At 46.7% G+C, this 16083-nt stretch overlaps 2 protein-coding genes across 7 annotated transcripts in view; one reads left to right on the top strand and one right to left on the bottom strand.

Moving 5' to 3' along the window:
* IQCE (IQ motif containing E) overlaps positions 1-10001 on the bottom strand; it is a 60550-nt gene extending 50549 nt beyond the window's left edge. For all 5 annotated transcript variants that reach the window (XR_012221994.1, XM_073553722.1, XM_073553723.1 and 2 more), the window contains exons 1-5: positions 9817-10001; positions 8312-8393; positions 7018-7086; positions 6596-6638; positions 4844-4990 (exon numbers count right to left, since the gene is read on the bottom strand). Coding sequence is in view for 4 of the 5 variants with exons in the window: in XM_073553722.1 (XP_073409823.1) it covers positions 4844-4990; positions 6596-6638; positions 7018-7086; positions 8312-8365 (313 nt within the window). In the remaining variant the exon portion in view is untranslated. The remainder of the gene's footprint in view (positions 1-4843; positions 4991-6595; positions 6639-7017; positions 7087-8311; positions 8394-9816) is intronic.
* A 121-nt stretch (positions 10002-10122) lies between these two features.
* BRAT1 (BRCA1 associated ATM activator 1) overlaps positions 10123-16083 on the top strand; it is a 71560-nt gene continuing 65599 nt past the window's right edge. Inside the window, exons 1-6 of one of the 2 annotated variants that reach the window (XM_073553720.1) lie at positions 10123-10272; positions 10874-11008; positions 12012-12166; positions 13217-13361; positions 14056-14425; positions 15603-15722. In XM_073553720.1, coding sequence (XP_073409821.1) covers positions 10882-11008; positions 12012-12166; positions 13217-13361; positions 14056-14425; positions 15603-15722 — 917 coding nt within the window. In that variant the 5' untranslated portion in view covers positions 10123-10272; positions 10874-10881. Of the gene's footprint in view, positions 10273-10798; positions 11009-12011; positions 12167-13216; positions 13362-14055; positions 14426-15602; positions 15723-16083 lie in introns of both variants that reach the window. The other variant, XM_073553721.1, reaches the window with a different exon arrangement.

Raw genomic sequence — 16083 nt, 5'->3', positions numbered from 1 at the left:
TTTAACCTCAGCCAGGGGTCCCTTACGGTAGGGCAATACGCCATCCGTTTTCGGACCTTGTCCTCGGAGCTGGGGTGGAATAATGAAGCCCTGGTTGGTGCATTTTGGAGAGGACTTTCTGGTAAAATCAAAGACGAGTTGGCCGGGCGTGACCTCCCTACCACCCTGGAGGATCTCATCTCCTTGGCTACTCGTATTGACCTGCGTTTTCAGGAGCGCGCCCGAGAGTCGGCTAAGGAGAGGAGGTCCTTTAGGTTATACCAAGCTCCTATTCCGCGCACTGGTGCCCCCCCTAGTAACACCACCCCGGAGCCCATGCAAGTTGATCGCATCAAGCTGTCTGAACAACGGCGTAGGGAGAGAATGACCAAGGGACTCTGTCTTTATTGTGGAGGGGCCAATCACTTCATACGCACTTGTCCTGAGAGACCGGGAAACGCTTCCGCCTAGGCCAGGTAGGAGAGGGCCCCCTAGGTGATTCTACCCCCTCTCTTCCGCTTACCGTTTCAGCTCTACTTATTTCAGGTCGGGGGCGTAGCTCTGTGGAGGCGTATGTGGACTCGGGCGCGGCAGGCAACTTCATCCACCAGGAGGAGGTTGACAGACTCCAGATTCCCGTGGTCGTCTTAAGTAATCCTCGAGCAATCACCTCCGTTGATGGCAAACCTCTTCCTGGGCTCATCACCACGGTAACCACCGAAGTAAACCTGCAAGTTGGCGCTCTCCACTCAGAAAGGATTGCCTTTTATGTCCTGCCTCAGTTGTCCCACGCCATTCTTTTGGGGCTACCTTGGCTCAGGCGGCATGAGCCTGTTATCGACTGGCGTTCCGGAGAGATCCTGCGCTGGGGGCACGCCTGCCATGCAAGTTGTTTACGTACCCTGGTCCGTCCCCAGCCTCAGCGCAAGCCTACGGACCTTCCTGGCCTTCCTGTGCCATATCACGCCTATGCTGATGTTTTCTGTAAAAAAGAGGCGGATTCCCTGCCACCGCACCGGCCTTATGACTGCCCCATCGACCTGATTCCTGGAGCGGTTCCCCCCAGAGGTAGAACGTACCCTCTCTCTCCAGCCGAGACCACTGCCATGTCGGAATATATCCACGAAAATCTCTCCAAGGGGTTTATCCGAAAGTCCTCCTCTCCTGCAGGCGCAGGTTTTTTCTTCGTCCGGAAGAAAGATGGATCACTGCGGCCTTGCATTGATTACCGGGGCCTGAACAAGATCACCATCAAGAATCGTTACCCCCTTCCGTTGATTCCGGAGCTTTTTGACCGGTTGAGAGGAGCCCGGATCTTCACGAAGTTAGACCTGCGGGGAGCCTACAATTTGGTCCGAATCCGTGCTGGGGACGAGTGGAAGACGGCTTTCAATACTCGTGACGGGCATTATGAATATCTAGTCATGCCATTCGGCCTTTGCAATGCCCCCGCTGTGTTCCAAGAATTTATCAATGAGGTATTCCGGGATCTACTCTATTCTTGTGTTGTCATCTACCTGGACGATATCCTCGTTTTCTCCCCCGATCTGCCTTCTCATCGCAGAAGTGTACGCTTGGTCTTGCATCGTCTCCGAGAGAACCAACTCTACGCCAAGATCGAGAAATGCCTTTTTGAGCAGTCGTCACTACCCTTCTTGGGATATGTCGTCTCCGACTCCGGTCTAGCATGGATCCCGAAAAACTCGGTGCGGTACTCAAGTGGCCTCGTCCTGTGGGGATTAAGGCCATCCAGCGGTTTCTTGGGTTCGCAAACTATTACCGTCAGTTTGTGCCTCACTTTTCCACGGTTACCAAACCCATCACGGACCTGACCCGTAAAGGAACGAAGCCCAACAGCTGGTCTCCTGAAGCGGAAAAAGCTTTCCAAACTCTGAAACGTTCTTTTGCCTCAGCACCCATTTTGCATCGGCCCGTGGCCAGCAGACCCTTTGTCCTGGAAGTGGATGCCTCCTCCACTGGAGCGGGGGCGGTCTTGTCCCAGCAGGCTTCGTCCGGACGGCTGGTGCCATGCGGTTTCTTCTCTAAAGTCTTTTCACCGGCGGAGTGCAACTACTCCATTGGAGACCGTGAATTACTGGCCATTAAGATGGCCTTGATTGAATGGCGGTATTTACTCGAAGGAGCTGTACATCCCTTTACCATCCTCACAGACCACAAAAACCTGGCCTATCTGCAATCCGCCCAAAGGCTCAATGCCCGGCAAGCCAGGTGGGCCCTGTTTTTTTCCCGCTTTGACTTCCAACTTCACTTCCGACCAGGCAATAGGAACATCAAGGCCGATGCCCTTTCCAGGTCGTTGCAGTCTTCAGAGAAGGACGAAATCCCATCCTGTATCATCGAGCCTTCCAGGATGATCACTGTGGCTCCTGTGAACTTTGCCATCCCTCCGCCCGGTAAGACCTTCGTCCCTCCAGGCAAACGTATAGAGGTGTTGTGCTGGGGACATTCCTCCAAAATTGCTGGACACGTTGGGACCAAGAAGACTCTCTTCCTGCTTTCCCGGTATTATTGGTGGCCCACGCTTCGCCAGGATGTGATGGACTACGTGGCCTCTTGCACAATCTGTGCCCAGAATAAGGTGGCTAGGACTTTGCCCGCCGGTCTTCTTCACCCTTTGCCAGTTCCTGAAGCCCCCTGGCAACAGATCGCCATGGACTTTGTGACCGATTTGCCCCGCTCGGCCGGATGTACCACCATCTTAGTCGTGGCAGATCGCTTTTCTAAGATGGCCCATTTTATTCCCTTATCGGGACTACCGTCCGCTCCGAAGTTGGCTGAGATCTTCATCCACCAGGTCTTCAGGCTGCATGGTCTTCCTCAGCGGATTCTGTCGGATCGGGGGGTCCAGTTCACCTCCCGCTTCTGGAGGGCACTCTGCCGGCTTATGGGTACATCTCTCGACTTTTCCTCCGCATATCATCCTCAGACCAACGGGCAAGTGGAACGAATTAATCAGGGGTTAACCACCTTCCTACGTCACTTCACCAACGCTCATCAAGACGACTGGGTTGCGCTTTTACCTTGGGCTGAATTCTCGCACAATAATCATCCCAGTGAATCTACCACCAGGTCACCTTTTTTTGTGGTAACCGGTCAAAACCCAAGTATTCCGTTACCTTTTTCTACCTCTACCAAGGTACCCGCAGCCGATTCTCTTGCTAAAGAATTCTCGCAGATTTGGAGAGAGACCAGGGATGCGCTCAAAAGTGCCAACAACCGAATCAAGAAGCACGCAGACAAGAGACGGAAGGACGTACCCCCGTACCATCCTGGTGACAAGGTCTGGCTTTCAACTCGACATATCCGTCTGAGAGTTCCCTCTTACAAACTGAGTCCTCGGTACATTGGACCGTTTGAGGTGATTGGACGTATTAATGCCGTGGCTTACAAACCGAGGTTGCCTGCTTCGCTCCGGGTGCCCAACGCCTTCCATGTCTCGCTCCTGAAACCCGTAGTCCTGAATCGGTTCCAACCGGTTCCCATCGTCCCTCCTTCTCCTGCCATCTCTGATAACGTCTTCGAGGTCAAGGACATCTTGGCTATGAAAAAAGCCCGGGGTAAGACCCTTTTTCTTATCGATTGGGTGGGTTTTGGTCCCGAGGAGAGGTCCTGGGAGCCTCGGGAGAATATCAACGCCCCTCGCATTCTAAAAAAGTTTTTGGCCAATCTCGCAAAGGGACGCCGTAAGGGGAGGGGTACTGTGACATCGGCGGTTATCCCCGCCGATGCCCCTTTTGCTGCGGCGGCCGCTGCGGCATCCCCTCACCTGCGCGCTCCCGCCCGGCCACGCGCCCGCCGTCAGTTCCTCTTCAAATCTGCTCCTGCTTCCCGCCCCCCGGCTCGCGCTCGCCGCCGTCTTCCTCTCTCCCATGGTGGGCGGCGCTGAGAGCCGGCCTTGGTCTTCCCTGCAATGGGCGGCGCCGAGGGCGGGGTTGGGTGACGCACATCCTGGGCTTGCTGTACTTCAGGCGTCCTCGCAGTTAGGAGGACGCCTGATGATCGTGTAGTTTTCCTGCACCTTCTGGCCTCTACAGTTCTACTGTAGCTTATCCGCGTTTCCGCCTTATGCTCCCTGTCTCCTGCTTCCTTCCCTCCCAGCCTGCTTGCGCACTGTCTTCCATCCCCGGTGCCGTCCTCCGCCTTCTGCCCGCCTAGGTCTTCCCACGTGCCTGCCTTCCGTTTTGGTCCAGTCCTGTTCCTCTGGTCCCTGCTCGTCCCACTTACCACTGCCTTCCCCCTCCTTCTGTCCGTGGAGCCGTCCCTCTTGGTTCCGGCTGTCGCGCCTCCGTCCTCTGTGGTCCTGCCCCAAACGATCCCTGTATAGGGGTCGGTCTTCACCTGGTGTGCTCGACCCTGGGGCTCCGGATCCGCGATCCAGAGGGTCCACTCTCTAACTTGGTACCCCCTAGCATTACAGGAATAACTGATGAGTGGGGACGGTTGGGAATGGCTGCTGGTTGGGAATGGCTGCTGGGTGGGATTGGCAAGTGTTAGACACCCACTGATCTGATATTGATGGACTAAAGATAAATCATCAATATCAGTCTTGGACAATGCTTTCTCCATAATGTTTTATTGGGACATGTTAAATTATATAGATCTGAGTAGTCAATGATAATGGCCACTTTATGGAGGAGGCGATGACCCCCATTTACCATGAAGACATTCGCATAAACGAGACTATTCATATTCATTCATGACAGCAGAATTTCTAACCCCCTCAAAAGATATAAATCTCAGGTCACCAAGCTAGAAATGACACGGGCGACACTGATTATTCTGTGCTTGATTCCATTTTAATGAATGCTTTGGGTTTTACAGAAGAACAAAGTCGGAGCGTTACCATTGCCTTGTTTCAGGGAGGCTAGCCACAGCTGCCTCGGTGCTTTCATCATTGGGTTCTCCGGGTGCATCTGTCCCGTCCCTCTTAGAGATCTCCATACGGGGGCTTTTCTGGGGTTTAGATTTGCGCTGGAGAGATAAGGAGAATCTGCAACAATAGAAGAGGAAATAATTTAATTCATTATTAAAAAAAGAGCTTCGACATTTTGGACAATCAAAACTCGTTAGACAAGAAGCAGATCGTAAAGTGTCCCCCTGCGCGGACACCAGCGATTGGGAAGGAAATCTGGCGTGAAATTAAGTTACCTGCAGCGCCACCACAGGGGAAGATGAGCATCACATTGTGCCCAGTCAGACCATGGGGCGGTGTGTATAATGCCGAACAGGACATGTCCTCCAAAATGGCAGCAGCAACTCTCCACTCTCAAGGGTTAACAACATTAAACTGGACAATCGTTTTAAATCTTCACATAAAGAAGCCCTCCTCCTCACATCAATGTTTATATCCTCTTAATATATTGCAATCATCCTATTATACAGCACTGTGTACTTACAATTGCTCATTTTGCCTTTCTTCTTTTTTCTGCTTTATGTAGAAACAGGAAGTCTCTTGTCCCTACAGAAATCATTCCCCACTTCATCTCCTGACCCAGCTGCTCCCTCTTCCCCCTACCAGGGGAGTTTTGCAGGGACTGACAAATCATACTGAGAAAATTGACCTCCTGTTTCTACATAGAGCTTAGAAGGATTCATCTAGTCAGTTAGTTATTAATCACATGATGTCATAGACCTAATGAAAAAAAGAAGAATTAAACTGGGTAGAAAGGCAAAATGAGCAACTGTAAGTAGACAGTGCTATATCATATAATGACTGTAATATATTACGAGGATAAAATCTTTGATGGGAGGAAGATTGTTTCTTTAAAGGGGTAGTCTATAGAACAAAAGTAATCACCTATATTATTTGATTTACATGTACACCACTGTTGGGACCCAAACTGATCGCCATAACGGGTTTATGCTTCAGTTCTCCCTTTACTGCAAACCTGTGGCCCAGAGTTGAATGGAGCAGTGGGTCACACATGCACAGAGCTTATAAAGACAACCAAAAGGCTTCCATATTCACCCTCACAGATTTTGAGCAGACACCTGCGAGACCACCTGCCCGTTTATCATCTTGCTGTGGTCAGGTGAGAACAAGTGACATGTATCCCACACTCCAGCTTTCGGTTGGTCTCCTACACTAATATAATAATCACCTACCCAGTGCATAGGGTATAGTTTTTAGACACTAGAATATCCCTTTAAAGGGATTGCCCGGCCTTTGGCTACAAGTCTGCAGTCACTCTATGTGACTAAAAACTTGTAAATCCTCACATTATGTGCATCGCACGCTGTAAGGATTCTCCAGTGCTGGCACTAGCCGTGAGACCACAAGTATGTGACTTGCATACATGCAGTCACATGCCTACTAAACTTGCCCGGCTTATCTTAATAAGGGTATTGAGCGAGGCTCGACAAGTCTAGTTGGAATATGGCCGGAAGTAAACAAATGGCAGACTGTTGTCACATGACTGCCCACTCCCAGACCCAGAGAATCCTCACAGTGTGCGTGATGTGAGAATTCACAAGTCTACAGTCACATACAGTGATTGCAGACTTGTAGCCTAAGGCCGGATAACCCCTATAATGCATAGGTTTTACTTTCTTTGTTATGAATTAGTTATGTGTACGTACACAAGACGACACTTACTCTGTGACCTGGGTGGTTTACTGGATTTCTTCTTTTTCATTTTCTAAAGAAAAAAAATCATTATAACTGTTTAGTATCAGGAAACGAGAAATGTTCTATTTCCATTACATAAAAAAAATAAAAACACTGTTTATAAAAAAAAAACACAAAGGAAAAAAACAGCTTAATAAAGGATCTTGATGCAGCAGACCTGGTTCAATAAATGCAACCTATGAGACAGTTGAGCGATGCAAGAATGCGGCCACATTTCTATATGTTGTACTATGGCTGTAATTCTACGTCTAGGCATAGCGTCCGCCTTCTAGTGATGAATTCTGTAGCCGTCACCAACCACGTGACATGTAGCATTCATTCATGACCCCTGTTGGCGTATGTGTACAGATAACACGGTTCTATATTATCCAACATCACGCTCTCCTTACCTTATCTGTGTCAGATTCATACGTGATCGCAGACACGGCATCATCGTCCAGTAGGGACAATTCATGATACTAGAAAGAAGTAAAATGTTCAAAACATCAGAAAAGGAAATTTTAGTGCTAATTTTTATGGACTTTACCCATGGGGCGTTGTCGATGGGATCCTATAGGGTGTGCCTCACAGGATCCTCGGGGGTGTGGCTTTGTCTGCTCTGCATTATTACCCTGTAATCCACACCTCTTAGGTTAAAACATTAATAATTAGCGCTGAATTAAAGAAGCCCATATCTATGGAACTGTACGGCAGATTTTGTGCTGGCGTTTCCGCGCGGACTTACAGGCTCTGTGCACATGGTGTCTCATATGGTAGAATTTAATAGGCAGGATGTACAGGATTTCTGCAAGTCTTGCTCTAATCGCCCAAACATACAGAAACTATGCAGATGTTGCTCTTGTGGACAGACTTTATAGAATCTATGCAGGCAGGGCCCATTGGGCAGAAAATAATAGATCTGTATGGGTATTGCCCTAGTTGGCAAAACCGACAAGTTGGATGCAGATGTTACTTTCGTAGCCAGAACACAAAGACCCAACACAGATGTTGCCCTGGTGGGTAAAACATGCAAATACTGTGAAGGAGTCTCATTAGGCAGGACAAATAAGTAGCCCCTGTGGTCATCATATACAGAATCTATGTAAATGTTACCCTGGAGGGCAGAAAGCAGATATTATGTGAATACTTGGTGGGCAGACAACCGGACATTGTGTAGATGTTTGCATACAGAGGCACGTGGCCACAAACGACATCCAAAGGGTTAACAAGACCGTGGAAGAACACGTACTTTCGACTGTTGCAAGGAAACCAGGGGGTAGGTGCTGGATTATTAATTCATTGTGTATGGGACTGGCAGAAACAGAAGCGCTCGGCAAGTTTCAGTAGTCCCATGGACAGTCGATGGAGAAGTGTAGCTTATGTGCAGACATGACGCCGTCCCATTTTGGGAGCGGTGAGAGCCACAGTTGTCAGACCCTCACTGATCCAGAAGTTATCACCTATCCTGTGGATGATGGCATCTAACCCTTTAAACTTTGTCATTTTTTTAAATCAAATTTGTCCCTCTGTTTGGGCTACTAATCCCCGCTTTAAAAAGTAGATGTGTATGACGTTATGGCTGTGATGGAGGGTTGGGAGCTGAAAAGCAACCTGACGGGTTCCCTTTAATTCTTCATTTCCCCTAAAAATAATAAAAATGATAAAGATAGTAGAAAAGTGTCATCTCTGCGGCTGATAACTCACCACGTCTTCAAGTTCCTCAGCTTCAGTCCCATTCTCACTGGACAGCCAAGACATGGCTCACTGCGCCCAACGAACCACAGCGCTGTGACAGAAGAAAACCAGTATTATGGATTCGTCGGGTGATCATTCATAGGCTCAGTTCTGATAATCATGAAGTGTAAATGCATCCGTCCCCTGGATGATGGGCTTCATGCCTTCATGAAATGTACTACAGATGTAGCAGGGCTGTGAAGCCGCTCTGGCATACCCCCCGACTAAAAGCCGGCGGACCCCGGAAGGGAAAAATAGGCCGCAATATTAGTATAGTCGCTGGGCACCTAAATAAAGCTATTAACCAGATTAACCCTATATCTGCCAGTAAATAGCGTGATCCGGTGACCAGCTCACTTTAAGACAAAGGCGGACTGGCCATGTTTTTTCGAGGCGATCTTTTTCCTGAAGTGACGTCACTATGGGAGGAGGGTGCCTGTCCCTCGACCCGGACCTGAATAGCACGCGCACACATACAACTGATGCGTGCGATATAACCTGTACTTTGTGGTCTGAAGCGATGTACACACTAAGTTATTGTCAGCATTTTTTGAGCAGAAACTCTCAAAAATCCTCCTGAAAAAATGCTTCAGAAAAATCTCCCAATTCATTTCTATGGGAAATCCACTTTGCTGTTCACAAGTTTTTTTTTTCTTTTTCCTACCTGTAGAGGTTATGAAAAATGCCTCTTGAGGAGAAAGGAAAGTGCAGGTCACTTTCTTTGAAGCGGATTGTCATAGAATCGTAGAGTTGGAAGGGACCTCCTGGGCCATCTGGTCCAACCCCTGCTCAAAGCAGGATTCGCTAAATCATCCCAGTCAGATGTCTGTCCAGGATTGTGATGGAAAACATTACAAATTAGACATTGCCCAATTAAAATGCTGCAAAAAAAAAAAATCCCAAAATGCACGTTTTCTGCTTTTGAACTCCAAAAATCTCTATGTGAACACAGCCTAAGCTGGCGACGTGGTGTGCGGCTCCTGCCCTGCAGGTTTGGATTTCTGGCAATGGTCGTGTCGTAGTCATATTATGCCACAACCACACCGACAATCATTAGACTGGAAATGTTGCCGGCTTGTCCACTCTCAGGCGCCATTTTTCGAAATTCCCCTCTTGCCATGAAATGTGGCGGATAACTGAGAATTGGGGCTCATAATACACCCAACTTTTGAGAAAAGCCGCATTATTTGTTTTTGCTGTTGCCAAGAGGCGCGGGCAGGTACACAGTCATGAGTGTGACGCCATTTCCATACTATGCTGTGGGCGCTTCTCACGAGGCATCACGGTCTGCACCATTTCCACGACCATCAGGAAACGGAGGAGATAACAAGCCGCCATCTTTAGCAGGGTTACATTGTATACAAGTAGCAGAGCGGACACCTGTGCACTTATAGTGACAGTGTCAGTGTGCAGTGCTGGGCACTTGCATTATATTCCTCCATTCACCTCTACAACCACATCCCCCTTTTTCTCACCTGCTTCCCCGCATCCAACAACACAAAGAACCCTGATTGTCACCGGAGGCTCCGGGTTTCTCATCGAGTCCTTAGCAACTGAAACCAAGGAGTGGACAATACATTTCCTCTACAACCCGGAGCCATTTCCGAGAGCAGGGGCGTCAGTGACTCCTCACGCCATGTTTGATTTGGGCATCGGGTCATTTTTGCCACAAATTATTACTAAAATCTATATATTTTCATGGTAGTTAAAAATTAATCTGCTCTTTTCATTATCAATACGACTTCAGTTGCCAGCAATAAGCTGTTCTTTCTCAATGCGCACTTCTGTTTTGCCCGTATTAAAGATGGCCGCCGGGTTTCCCATGCGGCTGGAAAATGACGTAATATCACCGCGACTTCGCGGATCTTGTGCACGTAGCAGTTCGGAAGCTTTGCATGATATCTAGCTGTCGCACCGCGGGGAGGGCTGTGGTGAGCTGACACCTCCATATTGTTCAGGATGGCAGGCCTCTGTATTAGGGAAAGGGTGCTGTTGCCCATAGCAACCAGTCAAACTCCTACTTTCCAATGCAGATTGATTGGCGGCTACGGGCAACTGCCCCTGCACTGCATACCTGCACGGGGCTACAGTGGTGCATAGTGGGAGATAAGAGGCTAATGACACCAACCTGCCCTAAAATTGGGGGCATACTCGATACCCTTCATGCGATCCATAGGTGCCACCATAGTGCTGCTGCCTGCACCCATTGGCAGAACAGGGAACGTTATCCCTGCAGTGGCGAATCACACGTCTCACCGCTGCACCGTTCATTCTCTGGGGCTGTTGGAGAAAGCTGAGCTCAGCGCCATGAGGAATGAACGGAGCAGTAGGCGACCGCTGCATTGTAATGGGGGTAGAAGTAGCGGTCCCAGTGATCGGACCCCCGCCAATATTATGGATAGTGATAACTTGTTTCCACCGGACCACCCTTTAAAAGGAATGCTTTGTGCCAAACAGGTTAACTGTGACGTGCCAGCTGCAGGGCGTGAGCCATCAACGCATATAAATCAGAATATGTTGCATTTTTGGCAGGAGTCACTATGGACGCGGAGTGTTCGCAGCTGCTTCCCCACGTCTGTGGAGTCTTGGTTGACAACAGGCAGCTTATGACAGATGACTCCATCTATGAGAAACTGCTGGACTGGTTTAAGTGCCTTCTGGGGACAGGTAATGGGCATCTCTTTATGGCTGCATTTAAGCATTGGCGACTTGCACTTATCTAGTAAATCAATGTCACCTGTTTGCAATTTTTTAAGCCTACCCCTATAGCGGTTTTTCATTCACAGTGCAATCATACCATGAATGGCTGCATGGCCGGTACAGGTAATGCACATGGATCTAGAGTGCTGCTTCACCTGTGCTTGATGCCTGTCCAAAAACTGCAGCGATTCATGCTGATCTCCACAGTCTAAGCTAACGGGGGTTGTTGTAGAAAAATGTGGTGTTACATGATGCCCATACAAATTCATGGACATGTACATATTAAATGGGTGTTCTAAATTTTCTGAAGCAGGAGGAGCTCACTACATTGACTGTACTTTGGGCAATAAAGGGTGTAGCTTACTAACTCTTAAATATCTATATATCATAACAGTCCATCAGAAATGAAAGCAGCACGCCATAGAGTCTTCAATTTGAATGATGATTATTAGCCCATCCTGCTATGTGCCCATACAGTGCGACGTTTCCGTCAAAAAGGGATACAGACCTTGAGAAAGGTCTGTATCCCTTTTGGCCTGAAACGTCGCACTGTATGAGCACATAGCAGGATGGGCTAATAATCATCATTCAAATTGAAGACTCCATGGCGTGCTGCTTTCATTTCTGATGGATAGTTCTGAGGTTTGGTATACGCCTGGAAGCGTGCACCCGCTTTTTTCAACCTTTTTCTGTGCTGCTTTTTCATTATATATTGTAACAGAAGATATGAATGATGGTTCTGCTAATGGAACAACCCCTTTAATGTGACCCCAGTGTCTGAGGTTTTCTAGCAATGGCTGGACATGCAGCATGAGACCAGATGAAAAGTTGAATTAAAAGGATTGCTATCTTTTTTTTTTTTTTTATTTTTTTTTTTTTTTTATATTCTAGAATTGATATCTGTTATAAAATTTCAATATCACATGCTATTATACAGTTAATGTCTATGTGCATTCTTTCTGTTTTAAAGTTTCTGCCGAGGACCTGTTGAATGAGAATCCATGTATTCCAGGACTCTTCCATCACGTGCTGAGAATAGAAGAAGCAGACCACAGCCTCCTTGCCTTTTCTTTGAGACTGGTTGGAGTCTTGGCTGCTCAGGAAGGAGGATTTAAATATTTCATGGTGAGCGGACTTTTCTCTCTTCCTTCGGAAGAAAATATTTGCATATTTAAATTCCCAGATGAGCAATGCATGGCCTATAAGTCTCCTTATACTGGTTTGGCAATTTCACACAAGGAAAAACATTCCTCCGTAGATGCCTTTCACCCTGCCAAATCAGATCTCCTGCTTTGCACTAAGGAGGGGCAATGCCCCAAAACAGGTGCCTGCAAATGGAATTTGTGGTTTGGCTTCCTAACCTAAGTCATGTGGAAAGGATGGTTAAGGAGTCGATATTAACTTTTATGGTGGCTACATCCAATAGGTGGCTCAAAAGTTCCTTCTGAAGAGGCTCCTTTCATATTAAACTTCCCAGAGGGGCATTGCCTGGGTCTATAAGTCTAACGCCGGCTTGGCACTCTCTGCAAGGGGAGACATGTCCTCTCTGAATAGCAGTCTTTTAAGGAGTTTTCCCGAAGGTAATCATCATTGCTCACAAGATTTCTGAATGTGGGATCCCAGTGATCAGAGCACGACAACAGGGTCCTGCATTCCCCCTATGATTAGAGCAGTAGTATACATGTTTGACCACAGTTCCATTCTCTGTGTTTGATAGCAGGGATCACACATGTACTACCTATTCCATAGAAGTGAACAGAACGGTGATCCCACCATGCGCACTACTGCTCCATTCGCACACGTAACATAGGACCCCCACCAATCATACAGTTATCACCGATCACTCTTACTTTTGGGGTAATGCCTTGTAATGGAATATGTCATTCCTTTCTCAGTTGGCAGTATCTAGAACCACATATGTGAGGATGGCCATACAGAGACACATTATACATATGGTGCAGGGTCTGATCTTTTTCTTTTAACAAATAGACTTCCATATAGCCTTACATATTATTTCTTACCAGGCCATCCCCCAAGTCATCATTAGACTCATAAGACATGGCTCGTACAAGTGGCATGTAGGCTAGCTGAGAATAAAGAGTTGATGTTATGGCAGTTCACAGATTGTTTCTGTGCGACACTCTTTGTCTTTTCTACTTCTATTTTTTTTTCCAGTCTGATGATGTTATACCCAAGATGTTTGGAGGATGTATCTACACCAATGGTACATGGAAGGATGCATTCATCAGGAGAGCGTGGATACAAGGCCTGCTCAGTATGGTACAGCACCAAGAAGCATTATGTTTTCTGCAGACAGGAGGTACCTGCATTTAAAGAAAAAAAAACTCACTGTAATATTTTTTATCAAAGTTCCTGTTTTTTTCCAATTGGAAATCTATGAATAAAATCACAATTTAGTGTCACTGTTCCTATACAATCTGCAAGCATGGACAGGACAGTATACAAGTGTTCTGCATACCATCCAGGTGACTGGTGATTGTAAGACCCAATCGTAAAGTAATGTCATAATTCATAAATTGTCAGGAATAATAACTGAGGAATGACACAGTCTTTAGTAGAGAAGATGGGTCTCATGGGGGGATTCTGTTAGGCTAAGTTCAGACTACTATCATTTCGGTCCTTATACTGTCTGTGAACTAGTGCATATGAGCTGTTTTTTCACATGGACCTCAGATGTGCTTGGAAACGATTGACGGATCTGTTAACTCCTGCACCCACAAACAAACGGAGCCAAATATCCACAATTTTCTGACCTGATTGGTCCGCAAAGTTCAGTGTCTGCAATCGACTTTAGTTAGCGTGGAGAGCCTCTAATAGATGGCGCCCCTCCATCTGGTGCTTTCTCCCATACATTCATCACGTTGCACCCACTAATCTCTACTCCATGGAAGGACTTCAAAAAATTAACTTGCGAAAAAAGTTGTAGCTATACGTAAAACTTTTGATAAATTTCACCTTGGTGTTTTTTTTTTTTTAATTCTCATCCTCTTCAGGAATTTTAGAGACCATGTTGGACCTACTGAGGGACTCCAGCTTGTTTGTAGCATCTGCAGTCAATGACCTTATAGCCCACGTTTTTTTCACATTTGTACAGCTGACGGGTCTTACAGACATAGGCCGCGTATCAGATCTTCCTGTGGCGGCCCTGAGCATCCTTGATCACTTAAAGAAGCTACTAACCTGTGGCGTTTCCCAATCAGTCACTCGGTCACTAAAAGCTCTGTCTGCCATCTTCAGAGACTGCACTGACCCAATGGCCCAAGTCATCTGGCCACCAATAGCAGAACTGATCAACTCTCTCCTGAAGCAGAAACCTATTCATGATACGGCTCATCTAGAGAAACTGCTGCTTGCCGTGACCCGGTAAGTAAAAAATATGGATATGGTGTTATAATAATCCTATGAAGATCTATGTGTATCCATGGTAACAGACTACCAACAAATCTTCAGTAGTCTGATATTGCCATCACATTGCTATTCCTCTGTCCCCACTTCCTCCCGACCTGCCCCAAGGTAGTGGATGGATTGGCAGGAGTGTGACTGCAGGATCAGACCGCAATGACCTATAGATCAGCATAGGGGCTGTATACGCAGAAGGGTAAAAGCAGAGTCACAATAAGCAATGCACAATAACACGGCCGAGGAGGACCAAAGCCTCGCTCCCAAAATAAGTGCATAAATGCAATGTTCATATGAATAGCTGGAATACGTCCATAGAATTGAGGAACACCAAAAGAATTGGAGTACATGAAACCACCACAAGAATACTAAAGTACTAAAAATCACAAAGTTTATTAAACTAAATTACATACATATAACAAGCCATACATATTGGCAACAAGGAGAGGAATAGGTGTGGAGACACACTGGTACAGCAGAGGAGATGAACAAGGACAAAAAAGTATCCAGGGGTGAGACAGTTCATAAACCATATAAAGAACCATAAGCATTAATAAAGTCAATGGGATACAAGAATCACCCAATATGCATATATCTAACAGTCTGTCCTGCTTACTCGTCATAGCTGGCACAGTCCTTGCGTCTCCTCGCTTGCCCGCTGACGCGTGTTTCGTGTAGATGCTTTCTCAAAAGCTTTCACCCCTTTTGAGAAGGCATCTGTGCGAAAGTTAGATATATGCATATTGGGTGATTCTTGTATCCCATTGACTGTATTAATGCTTATGGTTCTTTATATGGTTTATGAACTGTCTCACCCCTGAATACTTTTTTTGTCCTTGTTCATCTCTGCTGTACCAGTGTGTCTCCACACCTATTCCTCTCCTTGTTGCCAATATGTATGGCTTGTTTTATGTATGTGATTTAGTTTAATGAACTTTGTGATTTTAAGTACTTTAGTATTCTTTTGGTAGTTTCATGTACTCCAATTCTTTTGGTGTTCCTCATACACAGAAGGGTAGCGGATCTTTATGACTGTTTGTAAAGGCTGCTATTAACAATTCATGATGGCCAAGAAATATTTTTGGGATAAAGATGGTGACACTTTAGCGCTGAATGTTCACAGTGTTATGTATTGATCTAGATTTCCAGTCCTTTGCAATCCTGGGTGCAGTCTCTGGATTACCGTGAAGCAGGCACTGAAAAGTCTATCTCCATTCCAGGCAGGGTCTCTGGCATTTGGTATTTTGAAGTCCAATACCTGGTAATCCTATTGCTCAGTTACTTCTTTGTATCACTGTTATCCATCTCGAATATGTTGTTAATATTACCCTTACCCTGCAACTATCCTGTCTGTCTATCTATCTTTGAAATTGATAAATTAAAAAGGAAAAGTCTCAATGTTCATAAGTGTATATATAGAAGGAGGCTAAGTCCTGGATGGTAGGTATGTGTCACCAAGGTGGCTATCCTCAGTGATGTAAGTCTCGGAGGTGAAGACTCCGATTTTAGTAGGCAGGCTAGGGTTAAATCCTAGCACTACAGATCTTGATTCCATGCACATGGATAGCTATGACTAGCACCAGGCCCTGTGTTCACTGGTCAGTCAGCTGTGGGAAGCTGAG

This window comes from Dendrobates tinctorius, unplaced genomic scaffold, assembly GCF_039654945.1.
Source record: "Dendrobates tinctorius isolate UK_male_01 unplaced genomic scaffold, ASM3965494v1 ptg000202l, whole genome shotgun sequence".
NCBI lineage: Eukaryota > Metazoa > Chordata > Amphibia > Anura > Dendrobatidae > Dendrobates > Dendrobates tinctorius.
The sequence above is the reverse complement of the archived record's forward strand: the minus strand, read 5'-3'. Positions and strand labels throughout refer to the sequence as shown.